Source organism: Vidua macroura, chromosome 17 (genome assembly GCF_024509145.1).
Source record: "Vidua macroura isolate BioBank_ID:100142 chromosome 17, ASM2450914v1, whole genome shotgun sequence".
Lineage (NCBI taxonomy): Eukaryota > Metazoa > Chordata > Aves > Passeriformes > Viduidae > Vidua > Vidua macroura.
The window spans coordinates 6,589,185-6,612,316 of record NC_071587.1 but is presented as its reverse complement, the minus strand read 5'-3'; the positions used below and the strand labels follow the sequence as shown (position 1 = coordinate 6,612,316).

The window sequence follows — 23,132 nt, the reverse complement described above, 5'->3', positions numbered from 1 at the left end:
GATGCCGTGGCCCTGCTGCCAGGGAATTGTCCCTCACTCAAATCTGCTGCCACCAGGAGATGTGGCCCTGGATCTGTATCCACAGCTGCCATTCTTCCCAGGAGTTACCACCACATCAGGAGCTGTCGGCCTGGCAGGACACACAGTTTTGCTTGCCTGGTTTCTTCTTTGCACTTACTGAGATTTGAGGCTTCTTAATTATCTAGAGAAAAATTTTAATCACAAGAGAGAAAAGCCCCTGGATTGCTTTTTCCTCCACCAGTGAAAACCCAGGGACAGAAAGACACACACAGGACAAGTTCTATCCTGAAGCCCCTGATTCCCTTGGCATTTTGTGGTGTATTTTAGTGAAGGGATGGAGGTGAACTGACTCCATTTCCTCAGCCTCAGGTATATTAGGTAAAATAAATGCTAAGTTCCTGCTTATGGCTGGCTGGAAGGCAAGAATGAATGGCCTTAATATGCTGAGGTGCAAGTGTAAATAATCCAGCTCAGACAGTCTCTAGGAAAGATCTCATTCATAGCCACAAATCTGCATCTACCAGAGCAGACAGGCAAGCAAACAAAAACCTTTCTCCAGAAGCATTTTCTGATTTTTCAGCAAACTCCATTTTTATTTCATTTACCCTACCTATAGTATTTGCACTGTAATTGCAATGGAGAAGAGACACTTCCATGCACCAAATTTTAGAAAAGGAAATATTACTGGACATTAATAAAAGCAAAAAGCTATTTCATAGCATTGTGCATATGATTCATAGTGAGAGTTTCCCAAATCCTGGCTCTTTCAACTGTAGCTTGTGTCAGGGTTTCACTCTGAACTCAATGCCTCACATTTTGCAATAGAAAATTTCCAAACTAGTTGTAACTGGCTTTCAGCCTGCAACACAAACAGTGGAAATGAGGTAGAAGCAACACTGATTATCCCAGAAGGCTGCTAAAAGCTGGATTGTGGGTACAGAAACCAATAATCCTCCAGGCATGTTTCTCGGTCCCCTGATTTCCAGAACTCTGAGCACATCACTGATTCTCAGTGTTCAGGTACTCAGAGAAGCCCTGAGATGTGACTTCAGAAAGAAACTCCAGAGGTTCACAGGATAACACTGGCACGTTGAGGAGAAGCTGAGGAAATGGAGTCTGTTCACCTCCATCCCTTCAAGCCCTGCCCAAGGACTGAGGCAGAGGCAGTTCTCTATTTCTTTGCTGATGAGCAAAGACTAAATTGCCAGAAGAGATGTTTTCAACACACAAATGGAACATGAAGTATCAGGATTTCACACATTTCTTACCTAGGTGCCATTCCAGTTGAACATTTTGTAATTCCTCATCCCACCTGGAAAGATGGGGAGATGCTTTCATGTGTGAGAAGGGAGAGAGGCCAATTCTGTGAATTTATTTCCCAAGAGATTTAAAATAAAAAGGCCAGGGGTCTGACTAGTCAGGGGTGAGCCATAGCTGGGATGAGAGGCTTTCCTTTGAGGTGGATTGAAAAACTGAAGCAGCCAAGTTGAAAGGCTGAAAGCTTCCTCTTTTGCATTAGGAATTAAGCTGTTCAGAAAATCAAGTGGGAACTCTGTGAATTATAGGAGGGAGCAGGTCAAGCCAAGGTTGTGGCTGGGATGGGGTGAATCACCTTTTCCCTTTACCAGGAGAGGGAAGAAATTGTTCCATGTGCTCAATGCTTTGTGCTCTGCACTGCCAGGGCATCAGCAATGCCAGGTTCACAACCACAGTGAGGGAGGGAGGAGCTTTGGTCCCATCTAGACCTTTCCTCAAAACAGATGCCTAAAACCATGTGAGTTTTGCTCTCTCAGGAGCAGCTGGTGATGCAGGTGTGGTCCTGGGCTCTGCAGGAGGTGAGTATGGTGCTCTTGATGGGGCTGATGGGGCTCTGGCATTAGAATAAATTCCTCTAAAAGCAGGGAGAGATTTGCCCCCTGTCTGGACACTGCAATGAGCAGTGCACACAGAAAAGACTAAAAAATATTTGAAACCACAAATTGGGTGGAGGCTCCTGAGCAGCAAGAGCTGCTGCAATTTCACCATCTTTTCTTTCAGACTAACCAGAGCAGCTCTGAGGAGTGAAGGCTGATGGATCAGAGACATATTTTGGGGGGAAGATCTGCAGCAGCAGGACCAGAGAGGTCAGCTTTAGTCGGGCTTTCTTCTGTCCTTTCATGCCCTAGTCAGCTGTGTAGGATGCAGGGATGGAGCTCAGTGATGAAGAACTTTACAGACACCATTTCCAGTGATGAAGAACTTTACAGACAACATTTCCAGTGTTTCCTGGCTGTTTGCACCAGCACCAACCAAGGACTTGGAGCATTTTGTCCCCTCCATTTTGTCACACCTGCTTGGTGTGACATCCAGCCATGGCATGAGCCCAGACCTGGACACCAAGTGAGGGTGGGCTCGTGTTTCCTCCCTGATGCATGTCATGGCTCTGCCTGCTTGGATGGGGAGCAGGAGCAGAGCTGGAGGCTGCTGTGCTCTCCCAGGGCTGTGCTCACCAGGTGTGCAGAGTGTGCTGTACCAAGAGCTTGTTGTTACAGAGTTATGGTGTTGACATTTAGATGTCACAGAATATGAAATAACCCATAATTACAGTCTAATTGTTCTGCCAGAGTTTTTATTCCTTCATTATATCGCATGAAGAGCTTTTATCTCCCGTCAGCATTATTGTGGCTATTATCCCCCCAGGATGCCCCTCCAGCATTCATCCACCCAGATTACTGTTCTGGGAACTGCCAGTCTCTGTCCTGCCTCCAGGCACATCCCCCCCTTCATGCTGTCCTCGGGATGAGCACTGGGATGGGTGATTGAGGTAAGATGTGTCACACACAGTGCCCCAAAAGCACATCAGAAGAGGTGTCATTTTTCACAGCACACCTCTAAACCTTGTTGGTTCTGGCAAAGGCTCAGGTTTGGCTGCCCAAACCACAGTTTCCTCTTACAGACATCAAGACTCCAGAGAGAGTGGAGCTCCCAGTGCTTCCATTTCTTTGTGCTGCCCTGAAAGCCAATGCTTCCACCTGCTTCTCTCTTTTTGCTTATCCAGGCAGATTTCCTGGAGGACTGAGCACACTGGAGCAGGTGGCAGAGTTTAGTGGTGACAGCAAGAGTTGTGAACCCTGACCTGATGCTGTGACTGATGCCCAGGTCCTGCAGGGCCCACGGGGTGTGCAGGTGATGCCATCCATGGATGTTGGGCTCACTGGGAGGGAAAGGGACACTTTGGGCCCGTTCTCCCACGGCACTTCCAGGCTCCCACAGCCAGCCCAGAGCAGCACTGCTGGTGACACAGGGTGGGGAATACCCTGGGATGACAATGTTTGTTTTCACAGGCTTTGTAAAATGCACTGTGTCCCATGCACACTTGGCCTCACTCAAACAACCTGCACAGAGCATCCTTTTCCATTCTGGTATTCTCTGCAGAGCTGGATAAATCCCCAGTGGTTTGGTTCACTGACTTATCAAATCAGTCCAATGCATGCTGCTGCTGATTTTTTTTCTTTTACTATTCAGGCTGTTCAGCCCTTCCAGGAGCAACCTGGAGCAGAGTTTGAAGAATGCACTTATTAAAATGTTAGTGGGGACAGTTCACAAATAAACTATACTCAGAAATGAGAGGCTTGTGAATGGCTGGCCCTGGCCAAGCCCCTCATTTGCAATATCTGTTTTCATCTGTTTGATAATTTTGGGGCTGTGAGAGGCTTTTTCCTTGAGGTCTGAGGCTGTGAACACAGCAAGGAAGCAGGGGAAGGGCGAAGAGATAATTTTCCTGTTTGTGAAAGTGGCCTCACTTGACTTTCTTTAAAAGCTAAAATTATAGTTATTAGGTGAAGAAAAATCACCAGTTTCTTTGAGTCTTGAAGGCATTTGCAAAACATGGTGCATCAAGGATTTAATAGCAACAGATCTTTAAAAGAGACTATTCAAACCAGAGAGGAAGGTACCCAGAAGCCAGGAGGAAACTCTGAGACAGGGAAGAGAGGATCCTGAGATAACCCAGAGCTGCCTGTGCTCCCTGAACCTGAATTAACAAACCCCTGTCCTCATATAGGCATGGGGAAGCATCCTTTTCCTGGGACAGGCTCGATGTTACAAGGAGAGACTGGAGCTCCTTAGGCCTGGCACCACCAGGTCCATCCTGTGGCTGCCCCACAGGAAATGCTGCCTGAAGATAGTCTCATCTTCAAGCCTGGAATGGTTTAACCCACAGAAATCCATATCACTGCCTTCCTCTTAATTGTTTTCCATTCCTTCAGTCTTCAATGTTTTCCATAATGCTGCTCCCTTCCACGTTGCTGGCACAGATGTGATGCAGCCCAGGTCTGTGAGCTGGTCCCTCCAGAGCTGTTCACAGAAATCAGCAGAAAACCATCAGGGTTTTTTTTTTCCCCACATTTTGTGTTCATGAAGCACAAACCCAGACTGATTTTGCATCTGTTTAGTTCCTTGACAGCTGCCTTTTTTGCTTGATCTCTGAGGGCAATAACCCAGAAAGCCCCAAAGCAATTTACTTATTGGCTGTGACTCCGAAACACATGAAGGTGATTTTGACAGAACTTCTCTCTCCTTGGTCTTTCTGATCGAACAATAACTGCTGCTTCTGTCAGATTGACTCATTCCCTATCTCTAGTGGCACTTGTCAGCCCTCAGGCTGCTCAGCAGAGCCACCAGCACCTTCCTGCCTGGTCCCTGCTGAGCTGCAGGAGGGCAGAAGTGGGAATCACTTCCCCACCATCACTCGCAACTCAAAATCTGGCCATTGTCTAGGGCCCTAAACCCTTTAACCAGTGTCTCAGAACCACTTGTGGTTTTTGTAATTACACTTCTCCACATTCACAGGCACCACATGACACTGGCACCTCCGTGCCCCAGCTCTAGCAGCAGAAGTTTTATGGGTTTAATATTTGTAGCAATGAAGCCCAAGGGAATGGAAAGAAGTTTTTCACAGATTTAGGTAGGAGGATCACTTTCTTTTAGCTTTCTTTATTTAATATATGAAGCCTCAGAGTTCTTTTCTGTTCATAGGACTAAGGGAGCTGCCCAGTGAGGCTGTGTGAGAAGGATGAGCTGCAAGAAGACTTCATGGACATCAGCCAGTGCTGAGCTGCCTAAGTACCCAGCCTGTACTAAGCTGGCCACAGAGCTGCACAGACACCCCTTTCCAAAAACAGCCCTGCCAGCGCCGAGGGGCATGGCCATTCCCGTTTGGAGACCCCAGAAAAATGTTTTTTGTGATTTGTGTCAATTGGCAATGGCATCAGCAAATGCTTGTATCTGCTGTGTCGAAAGTGGATGCGTTCCCTGGGATAACTACAAAGAATGGTTTCGAAACTTTCTGTTTCAAGAAATAACCAAATAAAGTGTCAAGAAAGAAAACAGAAGAAGTATAGTAGAGTCAAGAGATGAGGTGGCAAAAATGACTCATGCTTAGAATAAAACAGAGGAAGCTGTGGTAAAGCTAAGGAATATTGCAACAAAGCGACTAAATGCTTTTGTATAATAAAAATCCTGATGCACTTGTACCAGACTAAAATTATTTAGCAGACACTAGTGAAGGACCTCCCTCCAGATGACCACGAGCAGGACAGGAAGCCAATGACCACCTGGAAAGATTATGAAATTGCTGGTCCCAGCTTATTGATATTTGCTGATTCGGACTAACACAAGCACACTGGAAAATGCTTTGTAGGCTTAAAAACAGCATATATACTCTGGTGAACTTGTAGTGGTGTATGCTGTTAGTGGAGGGGCGATTCCCTGGCCACCCAGCGCTGCTTGCTTGCTTGCTTTAAAATAAAAGATATAAAAAATAAAATTCAGTTTGGCCATCAAAATTTTGTATCAGGCAGACACAAATTCCACCCCCCCCCAGCCCAGCCCCGCCTGGAGATTGACACAGAGCAGCTCAGGGGCAGGCAGGAGGAGCTGCTTCAGTGGGGTGCTTTAATGCTGTTTTTATCTGCACTAATAACTGCTGGATTGTCTGTGCCACAGAGCAAATCGGCCAGGGAAATGATTATCTGCAATTATCCTGCACAGTGTTCCAGGTCTGAACCAAAACAAAGCGTTTTCCAGTGTCTGCAGGAGTCTGTCTTGGTTTCCTGATCCCATAAAGCCAATTCTGGGAATGGGTTTGAGGAAGCAAATGAACCCCAACTCCCTTCTCAGGACATTTGTGCCAGATTTGTCCCTTCTCCTCTCCCACACACAGTTGTATGACACAGTCCACATCCTGAGCACTTGCAGCATCACTGTGAGACAGAGCAGTGGGATGAAGTGCTGGAATTGTGTTTGTGTTAGAGTCACTCCAGAGCACCGAAATACACAACCCCTTGGATTATGTGAGCAAACACACGTGCCCACACTCCCAGTCCTTCCCACAGAAGTGCAGTAAGGGACAGGAGCTGCCATGCCTCCCAAACCCGGGGCTGTAGAGGGCAGGGGTGTGAGGCTGGCTGGGACACAGAGGGCCTGGTGCAGGCTGCCAGTGGAGCCCTAAGGAAACCAAATGGAAAGAGAAGAAGAGAATAATTGTCCTTTAAAACTGACCCAAAGGTGAATTAAATATCATGGGAAGTAGTGAAAAACAACATGGATTTTTTTGTCTGCCAAAGAGTAGCATAAGGTTTCCCAAAGCAAAAGGGAAAATATTATTTGTGACAGCAAGTCAAATACTGGGGACAGAGTGCTGCTCTTTGGGCTGAGGCAAAAGGCATTTTATCCACCCAGGTTTATGCAGCCCAGGTTTAAAAATTTGCCTGTGAAATGCTGGACTTTAATCACTCAGCATCAGAATGATCCTTCATACTTTGGATATGCCACACCTCAGTGTCTGGGATTAACAGGACACCTCTGCCTTTAATTGAAATCTAATCTAATAAAAAAGAGAGTTCTCCCCTTGTCCTTTCCTCCACTCCACAGGTTAGGGGCCCCTTAGCACAATTGCTCTTTCAGTTTGAAAATGCATTTTCTGACAGAGATGTCAGGAGCAAGCATGGAGCTGGCAGCAAATTGTGGCTCCTGCTGACCACCACGGAGACACTGGATCTCCCAGCCTGACCACCAGGGAGATACCAGATACCCCAGCCTCATTGCTGGAAAGATCTGGAATCTCCCAGTGCAGGACTGGTTAAGCCTTTTCCCTCAGAAGTGACACTGTGCTTGTTTGGGACAGGGATGGCTACAGGAAAGACAGCACGAGGAGGTCACTACCCCATGCTCAGGGATGCCATTCCTCTCCCCAGCACAAGGCAAACGGGAAAGGCTGTGGATCTCACTGGCATCGCTCTGCTCCCATCCTCCTGAGGATGAGGAATAAAGGACTCCTCACCCTCAGCTCCCCTTGCCCTGGGGGAACAGTGAAGACTGTGCCTCGGCTGGGGACAAAGGCACCCACAGTCCGGGCTCCACTCACTGCTGGGGTACGTTCAGCCTCTGCGCCTCCCCACCCTGGGATCTCTCACCTGCACCCCCATCCCCTGCTTGGGCTCCTTTCCTCCTCCTCCTCCTCCTCCTCCTCCCGGCCCGGCTCCGCGGTGCGCTAGGACCCGGCGGGCGCAGGCGGGGGATGCCGGCGGGAGGCGATGCGGGGTCCCGGGGACCGAGATAGACCCCGGGGGGCTGTGGGCTGTCCTGGGGGAGGCCTGGTGCTTCCCGGGGGTCCCGGCGGCTAAGGGGAGTCCTGGAGGGCCCCGGGAGCCTGGGGGTTCCGGACAGTCCCGGCTGGTTCACGGGCGCTCCTGGAGGGTGCCGGGGACTGGGGGGATCCCTGCCGCTCCCTGCCCCTCCAGGCGGAGAGTTTGCAGGGGAGAGGTGTGCAAGGAGCAGGGCGGCTGCGAGACCTGGGGTGAAACGTGGAGAAAAAGGGGAGGGAGGAGCCGGGGTGGGCGGGAAGGCGGGGAGGGGGCTCGGGGGCAGCCCCGGCTCCCCGCTGCCGCCGCAGGGTGCGCGGGGCTCCGCCGGCGGCTGCAGGCACGATGGAGAACGGCTCGGCCAGCCCGGGAGCCGCGCTGGGCAGCGGCAACCAGAGCCTGGGCAGGATGCCCCGGCAGCCCCTGGAGCTGCAGGTGGTCACCATCCTGCTGGTGCTGCTCATCTGCGGCGTGGGCATCGCGGGCAACGCCATGGTGGTGCTGGTGGTGCTGCGCACCAAGCACATGGTGACCCCCACCAACTGCTACCTGGTGAGCCTGGCCGTGGCCGACCTCATCGTGCTGCTGGCGGCCGGGCTGCCCAACATCTCCGAAGTGGTGGCTTCTTGGGTGTACGGCTACGCCGGCTGCCTCTGCATCACCTACTTGCAGTACCTGGGCATCAACATCTCCGCCTGGTCCATCGCCGCCTTCACGGTGGAGCGGTACATCGCCATCTGCCACGCCATCAAGGCACAGCTCCTGTGCACCGTGTCCCGCGCCAGGCGCATCATCGCCTCGCTGTGGCTCTTCACCTCCCTCTATTGCCTCATGTGGTTCTTCCTGGTGGACACCACCCAGGTCACCTTCTCGGATGGGGCGCAGGTCATCTGTGGCTACCGGGTCTCCAGAAGCCTTTACATGCCCATTTACTTCTTGGATTTTGCTGTCTTCTATGTCATCCCGCTGGGGCTGGCAACTGTCCTCTACGGCCTCATTGCCCGCATCCTCTTCGTGAGCCCCCTGCCCGGCACCCCGCAGCACTCCTTCCTGGGCTCCATGCACCAGGGCAGCTCCCTCAAGCTCTCCTGCCGGGGCAGCAGGGGGGCCCTGAGCTCCCGCAAGCAGGTAGGGGCTCCCCGCTGTCTGGGCGTGCCGGGCTGCAGGCAGCTCTGCCGGGCTCAGGGCTTTGAGGGGCATTCTGGCAGGGGGCGAGGTGCCACAGTTCTTCGTTTCCCTTCGTGGAGGGAGTGGGGACTGTTGGTTTGCTGCAAAGGAGCCCCTCAAGCCCAACTGGGGTCTGGCAGCACAGATGGGCTTCCCGTGCTCTGGTCGGGCTTGGTAGAGCAGGACAGGGCTTCAGCCGGGGAGAGGCAGAAGTGCAGGCACTTTTGCTAGCTAATTAATTATTGATTGCCTCCACGAGGAGGAGAAGGCTGGGTCATGTTATGCCAGTGGGACTCACCTCTCAGACAGTGTCCTGCGCAGGTGAAGTCAGATTTAAAGGAGCAAAGAGAAGGGAGAACTGTCTTCCCTTGGAGCTCAGCCCTGGCTGCAGCCTCCCAGCTGGGCAAGTCACCTCGGAGTCACAGTGGTGTGCTGAGTTTTGGTGATTCCTGTGTCTCTCAGCTGCCTGCTGTCTCCCCATGTCCTTCTCCTCCCACCTCCTTCTGTCCTCATTGCTCTGTTCACATGGACAATCACTGCCTCGTGTCCCATCTCTTTGGACAGATCAGTATCTAGACATGGGACAGTCCCATTCTGAATAGCCAGGGCCCATTCAGCTTTCCTTTTAAAGGAAAGGGTTGAATCTGGGAGTTTGGCTTTAGTCCTTGAAATCACTAGTTCTCTTGTGATTTCCAGATAGCCCAAAGCAGACTTCAGCCTGTCCTATAGTCCTCCTGTTTCCTGCTCAGTAGCTTGTTGCCTGCCTTGCACAGGAACCTCCATTCCCCAGGAGAGATGAGTCAGGGTCACAGAGGGGAAGAAAACAGCTCAGAGAATGTGTATTTCTTCATGAGCTTCTAAATCTTCCCAGTCCAGCTTTTCCTCCCTTTTTCTCTGAAAGGTTTAAAGCAAGTGATGACTTCTTCAAAAGCATTTGCCTGCCCTCCCATGACCACTGGCAGCTTCAGCAGCCTTGGGCATGGTGTTTGGCAGCAAAGGCTCTCAACTGGTTGATGGATCTCTCCTTCCAGAGCAGCTGCTGGAGGGGCTGTGTTTCTCCCCCTGCAATGCTGTGCCATGGACTGGCACAGCTTGCTCCAGCACCATTAGGACAAGTGGCTGCTGGGGCATTCCAGCTCCTGGAAACATCTTGTGCTCTCCTTAGTGTACACCAGGAGTTTACTGGAGATTATCCTTACCTCCCAAAATATCCTAGCGTGCAAAGACTTCCCCTGAATGGCCTGACATCACAGTGCTGCCATCATAAGGAATAAAGATGGCCCCAAGTTTTTAAACTGTAAAGCAATTTTCCAGGGCTTCCAGCTGGGGGAGGTGTGTAGCTCTGGAGGTGCCTCTGAACAGAGGACAGGCACTCACATCAGCATTCCTGCTCTGGTCTCTCTTTATAGAGGAACTGGCTCTTCCAGGCCCCATGCCCAGAGTTCCCTGGAAAAGGTCCTAAAGGGTCTCTCAGAGGTGCCCATTTTCTCCCCTGCCTGGATGGCTGAGGGAGATTTTCTGTGGCTGTGCTCCTACACAGTCCCAGAACTGCACTGCTTTTGGGGTATGAGGATGCTGCTGTTCTCCCACTGGGGCTTCAAAGCACCTAAATCCTGAGCAGGACAACACAAGGTGTGAGCTTTGCTGTATTTATCAATCACTTCTACGAACACCTCAAAGTCTGTATTTCTCCTCCCGGAGAGGGACCACTAGAGGGAGTGACATTCCTAAAAAAAGGATGTGCAACTCAGAATGATGGAGCAGGAACAAGGAGGGAGGATCCTGGCTGGGGAGAAGCATCTGTGGCTTCCTGGACAGGGGCAGAGGCTGGACACAGCTTTGTGAGACACCACTTGTACATTCTCTCATATCTTTCCCAAAAGACAGCAAACTGTGGCAGCAAACAAGCTTCAGTCTTAGCAACAGCCTCAGCATTCACTGTATCACTTCAAGATCTTATTTTTGGAAGTGTCCTCACATTTCCATTAAACCACACACAGCAAACCCTTCTATTTTGGCCACAGCTTGGTAACAGTCCCTTTCTTCTAGGGCAAGTTTTGTTACCACACGCAATGACTCCCAGTTTCTACTCACGGCATTACAGGAAGGCATCATTTCTTTTGATGAAGTAAAAAAGCACTCCAAGAAAAGCTGAGAGACTCTAAATGTGATCCCAGTGCTTATGTCCGTACTAAGAACTGGGTTATTGCACAACTCCCCTTCTGATGTTTGAAACACCACTGCCTAGACATGCATGTGGCATCATGTCATACTTTAATCATACTTTCCTCTTTGGGGACGTGTGTATTTTGTTAGTATTTGTTTGAGGAGGATTGTCACCAGAAATAGCTGCTGAAATTATTAGGATGACTGGTGTTTCAGCGCAAAACCCCAATTTCCTAAAAAAGCTTATGTTGAGCTGAGGGCAATTATTGTTCACTTCTGAGTCCTCAGTTTCTTTTTGTTCCCAGTATCTTTATGTAGTACTCCCCTAGTGTGCTGAAAATTAAAGTAACCCATGGTAAGTAGCTAAGTAAGCCCTGTATCAGCACAAGTAATATAAGATTCCTTACAGTCTCCTCTTCTTCCAGGGTTGCTCTGTACCAGGAGCCTATTCCCTGGAACAATATAGGTGTTGTAGGAAACCAGGAAACCCTAGGGAAGGAGATTAAGTGTATCCCATGACACCCTAAAACCAAGGTCCCCACCTTTAGTCAAGTATTTTCCCCATTAATTTACTGTTACGTACAATTTTCAAATTTACTTTCTGGTACAGACATTGCCATGGTTATCCCAGCCTATTTCCAGCGTGGTGAATACTATTTCTGAGGAGATTTAGATGCTCTTCAATGGTAGATGAAAACCTATAATTTCTGGTTTTATTTATGCAAGATTATTTCCTGATTAAAATGGTTTCAGCGAGAAAGAAAGCCCATGGCTTGGGTGTTTCTTTTAAATGCCTTAGAGAGAGAAACCATCTGCACCAGTGCTCCAGGTGGGAAAGTTCTGCTGGAGGTTTAGCACCATCTGGCTGTTTCTCTTTTTGCATGTCCCCCCACCAAGGTGACCAAGATGCTGGCTGTCGTGGTGGCCCTCTTCGCCGTGCTGTGGCTGCCTTACCGCACGCTGGTGGTGGTGAACTCCTTCGTGGACCCTCCGTACCTGAACACCTGGTTCCTCCTCTTCTGCCGCCTGTGCATCTACCTGAACAGTGCCATCAACCCCATCATCTACAACCTCATGTCACAGAAGTTCAGGGCTGCCTTTAGGAAGTTGTACAAGTGCCAGGAGAAGAGTGCTGAGCACCCTGCCCCGTCCACCACCCGGGTGTACTACAGTGCAGTGAAGGACTGTTCTCACGACAGCTCTGACCACAACCTCACCGAGCAGGAGGATCTGAGCAGGCTCCCTGCACCTGCAAAGAAGAATAAACAATTCCTGTGAGCATGAAACAATGCAGGCAGTGGGAGCTGTGTGGCTGTACACACTGTGCTGGAAGAGTGCCAAGAGGAATTGCTTTGGCATTGCAGCAAGCTTCATTCAATACTTCTTCAGGGCATTTAACAAAACATATTGTTATAGGCAATTTAATTTGCTTTTCCTTAGGGCTGATTTATTCTTGTTTGGTGAAGTGTTAGGCACATGTCAATATTTAGAATCTCTGAAGCATCTGTTGTTAAATATACCAGTGCCACCCCATTTTGTGTTATGTGCAAGTGCTGAGCTGGGCCAAAGCATTGAAAGGAATCCGAGGAACAGAAGGGCATTCAATGAAAAAATACACCTCTTTTTTAGAGTGAGTGTCTCCTACCCAGATTTACACCCTGTAACACAGACACCCCATGGAAGCTGCTCCTCGGGAGTCCTTTTGAAGTTAATGGGGGCAATTAGGCGCTTTCTCCTCTCATCTCAACACTCTCCTGTGAGGAATACACATCCCTACAGAGAAGATGCTTCCAAGATATGAGGCTGTTGGCTGTAAATGGACTCTCAGGGGGAGACTCCTGCATCAGGAATAACCCAAGTTGGGTGTCATGAGCCTGGTGTCATGTTTCTGGAAACACTGCAGTGCTGGTAGCACAGAAACCCAAGGTCCAGACCAGATGGATTTGCTACAATGAGCAAACTAATAATGAACAAACTAATCATGAGTGTTCCCTAATGTAACAGAAGTACTTCCAACGTTGTGGTCTGAGTTTCTTTTGGATAACTTTACCTTTCCTGTCCAAATTCCTCTGGTGGCTTCAGCTGGAAACTGCACTCTTGTCCTGTAAGCCCCAGTGTGGTATAGTCATTACCACAGAGCAGTGCTGCTCTCTTCCCCAGCTACAGGTGCATTTCAATGGCAGGTGAAGAAATTATCTTATTTCCTGGGAATAACTTGTGAAGTGTTTTGTGATTAGTGACACAAATACTTATTGCTGCTGTTGTCTCGTAAGCAAAGTAGATATTCATACCCTGCAGCATCCAGGAGACCAGTCCAAGGACACTTGCTCCAGACTTGCAAGAGACTATCTGGACTATGAGTAAAATCAAAAAGATTACACATGAGCCAAAACCTAGGGCTCTTGCCAAATAAAACAAGTATCTGCCACCAGTAAACCTCAGGTGACTGTGAACTATTACTTGAACAGCCTCACTAGTCAACACTGGCATTCTCCAAACTATAGTCTTAAAAGAGCCTAGAATTTTACATCCACTTGGGAAAATATATATATGGTATTTTCAAGGCCACAAGATGTTAATTAACCATTCTGAATCTACAGGAAGTCACTTCACTGGGTGAGTCAGGACAAGACCTCAAGTCCCCTCAGTGTGTTGGAACAGTCCAAGACCTATTTTGCTGTGTGTAGGGAGGTTTTGCATGTATGATTGCTATATTGCATGTTATTAAACCATCTATGTTGCCCCTAAAATAGATACAGGATGAAGGAAGAGAACATTGGCTTTTTGCAATTATTTTAAATGTAATGCATTTGGAATTTAAGGATTCATGCTATTTTGCACTGTTTTGTGTATATTGTATAATGTGAATTTAGGAACAGAGTTCCTATTTATTGTTGTTGAGAAAGTTCCACACAGAGATTTGGGATTTACTTCTTGAAGAAAATGGAGGAGTTTTTGCTAACGTGAGGATTTGCTTGTAACAATCTTTTTTATAGTACAGACCTTTATTCCCTCCTTAGAACAGATTTTTCCTTAGCAGATCAGAAGAAGCCATTGATAAAAGCATGTGCAGACAAACAGAGCAGTAAGGACCAGGGTAAGGTGGAGGAGGGGGAAGGGGATCCCTGGGTGACTGCTGGTGCCTCCCTGGGCCTTGAGCACAGGCAGCATCTTCTCAGGGGTGGGCTGTCCTGTGTCCTCCAGCCCTCCACCCTGAAGCTGCGAGTGCAGAGAGCTGGATGTGGGAAGAGGATTTACTGCCAGAGCTTGGAAACCCACCTGCATCCTGACCTAAGGCATTTCTCAGGCATGGGATGTGCAGCTTGACAGACAGCCTTGATGTCTGCAAACACAAGGAGCTCCGTAATTCTGAAGTATCTCCAGCAGGATGTTTTCCACTTCCTCATCACATTTCCTATCTTCACTCTCCCCCTTTCTGCATCTCCCCCCAGATGGAGACACTCTAAAAGCATTATTTTCTTAATTCAATTTCAGCCTCAGGCCAACAGCTAATTGATAGTTCTGAAATATTTGTTCAACATACTTGAGATTCAATTAAAACCTGGTTCTCTTCTCCCCTTTCTGCTTTTAGCTGCCAAGTACTGCATGACCTTTTGCTATTTTTTGAGAAGTAATTGGCAGATAAATTCTCCTGGAACCACGAGATCTCCAACAAATGCACCAGAGTGTTAAACGCTGTAGATGAGGAATGAGTTCCTGGTCCTTCCCCCTGCATGGATTCTGACACTTAAGAGGAGCTGAGACACTTTTAGGTGGAAGTGGAGGCAGAAGGTCACCACTCAGCTTGCTAAGGAGATGCTGCTTGAGAGATGCATGCTGCTGGGAAATAAATCACTAGCAGAAAGGAATTAAAATAAATAACTCATCACTGTAACTTCCTTTGGATATTCAGGGTCTGAATAAAAACCTTAATTCCTTATAAGAAATCAGAGAGCTCCCTTGAAGCTTCAGCCTGCATTACCTTGTACCTTGCAACATCCCACCCTGCTCGTAAAGTCTCAAGCTGTATTTTACCCTCAGCATTTATTTGTCTCAACAGCATGAGTGTGGGCTCTGAGTTTATAAACATGCCAGGAAATAAAGAATCTATTACTCCTAAGTAATGTATCGCATTGAAGTGCAATTCAACATGATCTAACCTGTTACTCTCCTAATTAAAGCTCATTATTTCTAACCCTTGCCCTTTCAGGGGTTGTTAACCTGGTAAAACACCATCTGGTTTCTTCAATTACAAACAAGCAAGTCCCCTGGCAGGAGAGGAGGCATCTGGCAGTGCTGCAGAGCCCTGGGGTGAGGGGAAGAATTTGTGAGCACTGCAGAGAGGAGGTGGGAGGAGGCAGAGCCTTGGGAAAGAGCTGATGGCAAAGTGGTGAGTGAGGTTTCTGTGCCTGAAGAACCACAGGTTGGCTGAAGCCCCTGGCATTCATCAGGGAGTTTCAGTTTAGGAGACACCACATCCAGCACGTTTACCTGAATTTGGCTGCTCCCAGTGATAGAGGCCACACAGTGACTGCCTGTATGCAGGGCATGGATGGGACCTCAGCAGGGATTATTTACCCTGGCAAAAGACACAGCTTAAGTAATTTACCAAAATCTGTAGTTCAAGCTCCTATCAGGTTGTCTTCTTTGTCTCTAGATTTGGGTGGTGGGAAATGGGGCAAATAAGGCGTCTGTGACAGCCTGTGTCACAGGAGAATGGCCATGCAGGTGTTTTTTTGGGAGAGCCTCTCACCTATGATGCTGGCCAGCATTCTGAAAGCCAGCCTGCTCTAGGGCCAAATTAGAGAGTAACCAACAAAAAACCGGCAGTCCCCTAAAAAAAGGGATGTAAAGACCATGAGGGCACCCAGCACCTCCCTGCAACCAGAACAGGCTTCTCTGTGGTACCCAACCATGTTTCTCAGATAAAAGAGAGGTACCTTTAAATGAATAATATTCAGATCACCAAAGAGGTGATCTGAATAGGCAATTGCTTAAATTTTTAAGAGCCACAAGAAAGGGGGGACCACACATTACAGAAATATTTGGATGCAGTCCTTTTTCAATCTGGTCTGGCCCCAGCTGCTTCTTTGAACTAATTAGTTCAAGCAGATCACAATTAAAGAGCTGCTAATAAAACCTGGGGATAATCCTACAGTGATATTAACATAATCACTCACAGTTACTTGTTTATTTTGCAATTCCTGTTTCCCAAGGCTTCTGGAGAGCTCTTAGGCCAGCGCTGCCTCCAGGCTTGCACTCACTCAGGGCTTGCTCCTCAGGACTCTTCAAACCAAAGCAGGAGTTCCAGAACTGCCCTGGGACACAGAGTGGATCAAAGCTTGCCAGTCCTGTGTGACTGACTTTAATTGACTAAAATGCCCTCAGTTTAGCAGTTAGCCAGCCCTACACATTTCTGTCCTGCCAGGGTCTCAGTGAAGATTTCAATGGGAGGGCATTGCCTGTGCCTAAAATCTGGGGTGCTTTCCCAGATACTGCCTGAGGGAGGGAACATCATGGCAACACCACAGGTCCCTGTGCCATGGGTGATGGGCAGAAGTAATAAGGATAATTGGTGCTTTATAATTGATGAATTCTCTTTAATAACCACCCTATGAATTGGGCTCTGAGTGTGCTGTTTCTATAGAGACAGGGGATGCTGTGAGTGCACCAGTGGCTGCTCGCTGCTCTGCCAATAGGGAATTAAGGCCTGAAAACACAAGCTGTGAAGCCTATAAAAACTTTACCTTCTCAAGGAGAAGGCCCTGGGGTGGTCCTGGTACTAACATAGTTTTGAGCTCCTCAGCAAGGGCCTACTGGGCTCCCAAGTTGGCTGATCCTGTCCTTAGAGGCACAGTGTGGGTGGTTGCTCAGAGGAAGTAAATTTAAAGCAGCTTTTTCGAGCTGTGCAGTGGCAGCATTTCTGACAGAAGAGCAGAGGAGAGGGTTCCACAGAAAGGCCCCAGGACCCACAGTAAGGCCCCTTGCTGCCAGCCCCAAGCTGGGCATGGGATGCCCTTGCTGGTGGTGCCTGGTGCTGGTTCCCTGATGTATTAATGCTCCTGGGGCTCAAGCTAGCTTCCTCCAGGAAGGGTCCTGAAGCAAAGGCAGTGGTGTGGAGCCAGACCCATTCCTGGCTCCTAGGCCAAAGACGACCACAGTAACTCTTCTGCACATTTCAGCACCTTCTCAGTGTCAGGGTCACCTTCACCCCTCTCTGACCCTTCCTGTCATGCAAAGATGAAGACCAAAAGAGAGGGTGGCCCCTGAGAGCCCCCATGCCCCACAAGGACGGTGGAGTACAGCGTGGCTGTCCCCAGGATGCCTGGCCAGGTCACTGTCAAAGGACACTGAGGCTCAGATTGCACCTTCCCTCCCACCAGTGGAGGGTAAGGCTCCTGCCCTTCGACACAGGATCAGGCCAGTGCATTTAGCCTGGTTCTCACATATCAGACACCTCCCTGCCTGCCCTTGGGGACACTTGGCTGGACACTGTGGGGATGTTATCCCCAAAACCAGCAGCTATTGAGGCAGAGAGCCCTGCACTGTCCCCCCTACCCTGGGGAAGCTGCAGACATTTCTTCTGCCTTTATTAATACTTTAAAAGCAATGTGTCATTGCTTTAGCAGCAGACCCACCTCCCTCCCTGCTGCCTCTGTAACACATGAGCCAAGGACCTGTTCCATTCATCAGCCTGAGATTTATGAGGTGCACAAGGCTCCAGTTACCCTGCTGCCCCTGACTGATGAATGAGATGTAGTTCCTTTTATACCAGTAGCAAAGCAAGCCCAGAGGAGAGTAAAGCCATAATTTCATCAAACTCAGCTCCTTCAGTCTCTACCAGGGCATGAAATCTTCTGCCATGAGACCCCTCACACCCACAGAAGCCAGGGGCAGCACTGCAGCCCATGAAGGCTGAGCCCGTGTCCCCCCAGCCTCTCTGCACAGTCCGTCTTTGCTCATGTGAGACGCTCCAGAAATAGAAAAAGGATTGAAGGTTTCAGCTACTCTGGATTCCTCAGGCCCTGGGGCCCTGCTGCCCTGGGCTGGTGCTGGGCTCTGCTCATCCATCCTCCCCCATAAATCACCCTGCTGCCATTTCCCTCTACCTCGTGCCTGGCTTTCCTCTCACCCGGGCTGTCTCCAGAGGCTGAGCGAGAGGATGGGGCACAGTGCAGAATCACTCCTCCCCAAACCCAGGAGGAGCAGCCACTGACACACAGCTCAGAATGAGCCTGGCAGCAGCCCTGGGGTCGGGAGGCAGCAAAAGGACCTGTCAGCAGCCATCTGCATGGCCTGGGCAGGCTCTGGGCCAGCGAGCTGCCTTTCCTCCTCGCCCTGTGCAGTCCCTGCCAGAGGCCAGCACGATGGGAGCACATGGAGTGTTCTCAGAGAGTTGCAGAGTCCTTAAAGGCTGCCTAAAAGCATTTAGTGAAAACAACTCCCTTTGCAAAGTACCCCCATCAATTAAAAAAAAAATGCAAATTTTTGAAACAGATAATTTAAAAAAAGCTAAAAAACATCTAGATGCCACCAGTGAAATTCTGCATTGCTCTCTGCTTTAAAACTGGAGTGAATGTGTCACCACGGAAAGCAACTTGGACATTCCCCTGCAAAAATCCACATGGATAGAGTGAGCAGATAACTGTTTATTATTGCACATAATCCAGCAGAACAACCGACAGAAAACTCTGGACAGTAGTACACAGATTGTAGTAAACAGCTAGCAAAATCTGTGATGAAGGTACTTTTGTGTGAAGAGTGAAAGGTATCTGCATCTTTGTAAGACCTGAAAAGTATAACACAAAATCCTAGTCAGTTTTGAAAGCATGCAGTTTGAGGTAAATCTGGTATTTTGCATCTAAGAAAATGAAATCCCTAAGGGGCTCTCTCTCTATGTATATATATCCATATCTCAGTGCAATATGGATAGTTATACGTCACATAAAAGCAAATCTACCTACTTTTCTCAGAAGGTTACTAGGAGGAAAGCACATTAATGAGTGCATATCACATGCATAAAAAAAGGGGGGGTGGAAAGGAATTACCTTAGCACTGTTGAAAAAGATCCATTTTTGTGCTTAGTGATAAATAAAAGCCCCTCAGGTCTCTCAATGGAAATTGTCTTGGTGGTGAATAAAAGCAGTTGGCATATTGAAACTGCAGAGTTGGCAAGTGAATGCCAGCAAATGGAGACAAAACGTTAAAGGCAGCAGAGCCTGGGGTTTGCAATACATTTATATTTAAGGAAAGAAAAAAAAAAAGAAAATAAGCAATTTGCTACTAAACTATGCTCTGTGGAAGTGTAGATGATGCTGCACAGCTTTCTCAGGACTGGTACAGCCACATGGCTTTTAGGAAAGGATCACATTCACTTCTTCCACACTTAATATCACATATTTGCTACTGTGGCAATGTTCCTGAGCTCAATAAGGTTAAAAAATAGACTTGGTTCACAAAGAAAAGTACTGAATTATTCTCACTCTCTTATGCCATAACTAGAGTAGATAAATTAGGTAGGTTTTGCCCCGTGTCTCCACTGAGTGTAAACCCCTGTGTGTCTGCCACTCCATCTCTGAAATCCTTTCAGACTGACCTTTGAAGCAGACCGGGCACCTGATTTTTTCCTTAACTATCATTTCCCCATTCTTTCCAGTCCAACAAGGTTTTCCCACCCAGTCCTGTGCTGTGGGACTTCAGGATACACAGAGGTGCACAACCAACTATAAATAACATCTCTGATTATCTTAAAAAGGGATAGAAAATACACATTGCTCTTAAAAGAAGGAAGAAACATGTCCAAGCACTCAGCCTCATACTAAACTGTAACTTCATCTGTGCCGACTTTCTAAGCTTACACTGCTAAGGATCAGAGCAGATCGTGGTGGAAAAATCTCCTTGCAAAGGTCACTCCCTGTCACAGCTTTGGGAAAATGGGTGCAAATTGCCCAGGCCACTCAGCCTCACACACACGAGCAACAGCTACACTGCCCCACTCTACTCTGCCACTGCTGAAAGCCTGGCTCCTGCATATTTCTGAGCCCAACACCCAAATACACTTCAGTCACTCACATCTCTGCACCTTTTTTCTTTCAGGAATAAGGTAGCCTCTCCCATGATAGCCACCCTGCATCCTCTGGCTGGAAAGTCTCTTTGTTGGGTGCAATGAGAGGCCAGGACCCCCCCCCCCCGCAGCCCGGCACACCAAGGGGAGGAACCTGCAGGTGTACAGAGGCATTTCAGCAAGATCCTCCTTTTCACTGTAACTCACAACATTTTCATAGAAAAAAAGGGGTAAAGGGACAAATTCAGCACACCTACTGCCTTTCCTGTTACAGTGGGAAGCCACCCACTGCAAACTGCTTCTGTGCAGAGCATTGTTGGTTGCAGGAGAGCGCTTGGATGGTGCCTGGTCCCAAAAGAGGCCCCATCTCCACCCAGAGCACCCCCACAGGCACCAACAGCCTTGGATCCACCAGTCCCTCACACCCCACCCCGCGGCCCCGTCCGCCGGGGCCGCCGTGGGCAGGACTCAGGTCACACTTCAACAAGCCCAATTTCAACTTGCTCCCCCTCTCAGTCCTCCATACATGGAAAATGATGCCAGGTGACAGGGGAAAGGAAAGACTTTTTCTTCATCCCTTTGGATGACTTCCAAGCACAGGGAGCAGCGCCGTCCACCCCGAGTCACGGCGCGGCTCTCATGAGTCATTCCGGTTGCTGTATTGCTTCATCTCCATGCCATGGATGACAATCTTTGGAAAATCTCTGACACTAAGTCAACCAAGGGAGTTACAAAACACATCAGTGTGCACGTATGAGACCTTCTCACTCATTTTCCTACAGCTACAGATAAATCCCTCATCCCTGGCATGGCAGGACAGTTGATGGCTTTGGTGAGAATAATTTAAGGCAACTGCTATTTTATACAAAGAAGAGGAGACCGCAGTGCAGAAACCCTGGCTTTTCCCTGGTAGATTGCAGAGGCCAGCCACAGCCTGAGAGCAGGAAACGGAATTGATCTTCAGACACTCTCGTTTAAGGTTGATGTTTGCAGTGCAACCTTGGGATCTCAAGTCCTCCTCTTAGGTGTTTCCAGGTGGCTGAGCTTTAATCCCCGCCAAGGTCTGAGGTCTCCACCAGCAGCGACACCTGTCCGGACACAGATAAATGGGAAAGTCAAGAGAGAGCAAAACACAAGACCAACACGTGACCACAGCTGCCTGCAAGGCTTTCACCTGTGCAGGCTGAGTGAGGCTAAAAACATGACAGAAAGCAGTGCCCAGCAGAGCAGTTTTGTCCCCCAGGAGGTCTGGGAAAAGCAGCCCAATATCCTCACAGGGGCTTAGAGGTGTCTCTTGTGTTACATTCACATGAGACCCAAGGGTCAGGTTTAGCCTTGATGGCAGATTTTGTTTGAAATATTTGAGCCCAAGACAGAAGTCTTGCGCAAGCTCAGGGCACTTTCCTGGCTGTAGGAGTACCACAGGCATGAGAAACCTCACAAGATTTTATTGCCACCAAATCCAAATGTAAACCCTTATCCCAATTCAAGTGGAAGACCTGAGCAAGCTCCAGTCTTACAGACATCTTGATTCATATTTATCTTTAGTAAAACAATTAAGTAACAACCTCAGCAGAACTAGTACTGGTGCAATTAGAGCTGCAGTTTTCACAGTTTCACATTTTTTATGTGTTCTTGCATCTTGCTGGTCTAAGTGCCAAGAAATACTATAATGCACAAGTTACCTGGGAGTAGCCATGTTGAAACAGCAAATTCAAAGTGTTTCTTGAAGCATTTGCAGCATTTGCAGTAAACAAATTTCAAATTTAACATCACACACTCTTGCAACGGAATTCTCACTCCATGAAACATGCCCATGGTACTGGGAAGGCAAAACTATATGGTGGGACTGTATCCCACCAACATGGTCTATGTTCTTAATTTTGAGAAAATGTATGAAATTATGACATAATTTCATGCAATAATTTTATGACATTTTTGAAAAGTGAGTCAACCTTAAAACATCCAGTGACATCTACAAATTGAGGATAAAATCTCATTCTGCTTCTTACCTTGTTCAAGGGGCTCATCATGTCAAAAAATGTACAAATAGGATGGCCAGACCAATGTTCAGTAAGATGACCATGCAGATCACAATTGTGTTAGGTCCCTGAAGGAAAAACCCAAAACAGAGTATTACACACCACAGCTCCAGACAGACATGGCTTGATTCTGCTGTTCAAAAATACCACAATCACCCCCTCTCAATGCACTGAAATCTGGCACTTAACAACCAGCTGGAATTTCAAACTAGTGGAATGTTTATCCTGTCCTATTCCTACTTCTTCTCTGCAAATTCATTAGAAGGAGGTTAAATCAGGCTTCTTTTGCAGATAAATTAGATTAAAGGAGACCCTGATCACAGCAACATGAACTCCTGATCCCATGACAGGCTGCTCCTCCCAACTCCCTTCTGCATCCACATTGCCTGTGTTTGTAAACTTGCCATTTTTAATATCATAGAATCGCAGAATGCTTTGGTTTGGAAGGGGACCTTGAAGATTATCTATTTCCAAACCCCAACAAATGAACCCATGTGAGATTGCTGTAATTTCAGACCAAAGCATTTCCAAGCTGTGCTTTTCTAAAGTCACATCGGAATCATTCATGTCCAAAGGACTGCAAGATGGGACTCAGAGGGCTAATAAAATGTCTGGGTTTCCAGCTGTATTTGCTAAGAGCAAAATTGAGTTTCAGTGACTATATTTTAAACCTGGGAAATTGGCTGGTGATTCAACACCACAGTTCAGCTCATGAGGTACCCCTACAGCAAAAAAAGTAATGGGTAAAAGAGAAAACACACTTGAGCTTTTCCTGGCTTTTTTCCCCCCCAGCTTTCACATCCAAGTTGGTTGGTAATGGGGTGGGAAAAGAAGGTGAGAAAAGTGGATAAAATTAATTGGAAGATGCCTGGTTTTGCACAAATTTTGAAATACCACATGTCTGAAAGCATATCTGCCCAGGTAAAGAGGGGAGGTCAAAAACAGGAGGGTTATGAATGTCAGGGCAAGCATCCACGCAGGGCAGGCTGGGAAGGCGGCAGGAGAGGGGGATGCCAACACTCCTCCAGCGGAGGATCCCAAAAAGAGCCC

General features: G+C 48.2%; 2 protein-coding genes across 2 annotated transcripts in view; one reads left to right on the top strand and one right to left on the bottom strand.

Moving 5' to 3' along the window:
- Positions 1 to 7,988: 7,988 nt before the first annotated feature.
- On the top strand, positions 7,989 to 12,254 carry LOC128816069 (thyrotropin-releasing hormone receptor-like). The gene is made up of 2 exons (XM_053993325.1): positions 7,989 to 8,771; positions 11,874 to 12,254. The coding sequence occupies exons 1-2, from the start codon at positions 7,989 to 7,991 to the stop codon at positions 12,252 to 12,254; spliced, it is 1,164 nt and encodes a 387-aa protein (XP_053849300.1).
- A 6,351-nt stretch (positions 12,255 to 18,605) lies between these two features.
- JPH2 (junctophilin 2) overlaps positions 18,606 to 23,132 on the bottom strand; it is a 31,467-nt gene continuing 26,940 nt past the window's right edge. The window contains exons 5-6 of the mRNA XM_053993116.1: positions 22,053 to 22,150; positions 18,606 to 21,128 (exon numbers count right to left, since the gene is read on the bottom strand). Coding sequence (XP_053849091.1) covers positions 22,070 to 22,150 — 81 coding nt within the window. The 3' untranslated portion in view covers positions 18,606 to 21,128; positions 22,053 to 22,069. The remainder of the gene's footprint in view (positions 21,129 to 22,052; positions 22,151 to 23,132) is intronic.

Excerpts from the sequence above, each read along its gene's own strand:
- LOC128816069 (XM_053993325.1), top strand. The coding sequence starts at position 7,989 with ATGGAGAACGGCTCGGCCAGCCCGGGAGCCGCGCTGGGCAGCGGCAAC. Across the intron at positions 8,772-11,873 it reads CCCTGAGCTCCCGCAAGCAG|GTGACCAAGATGCTGGCTGT; the intron begins GTAGGGGCTCCC and ends CCCCCCACCAAG.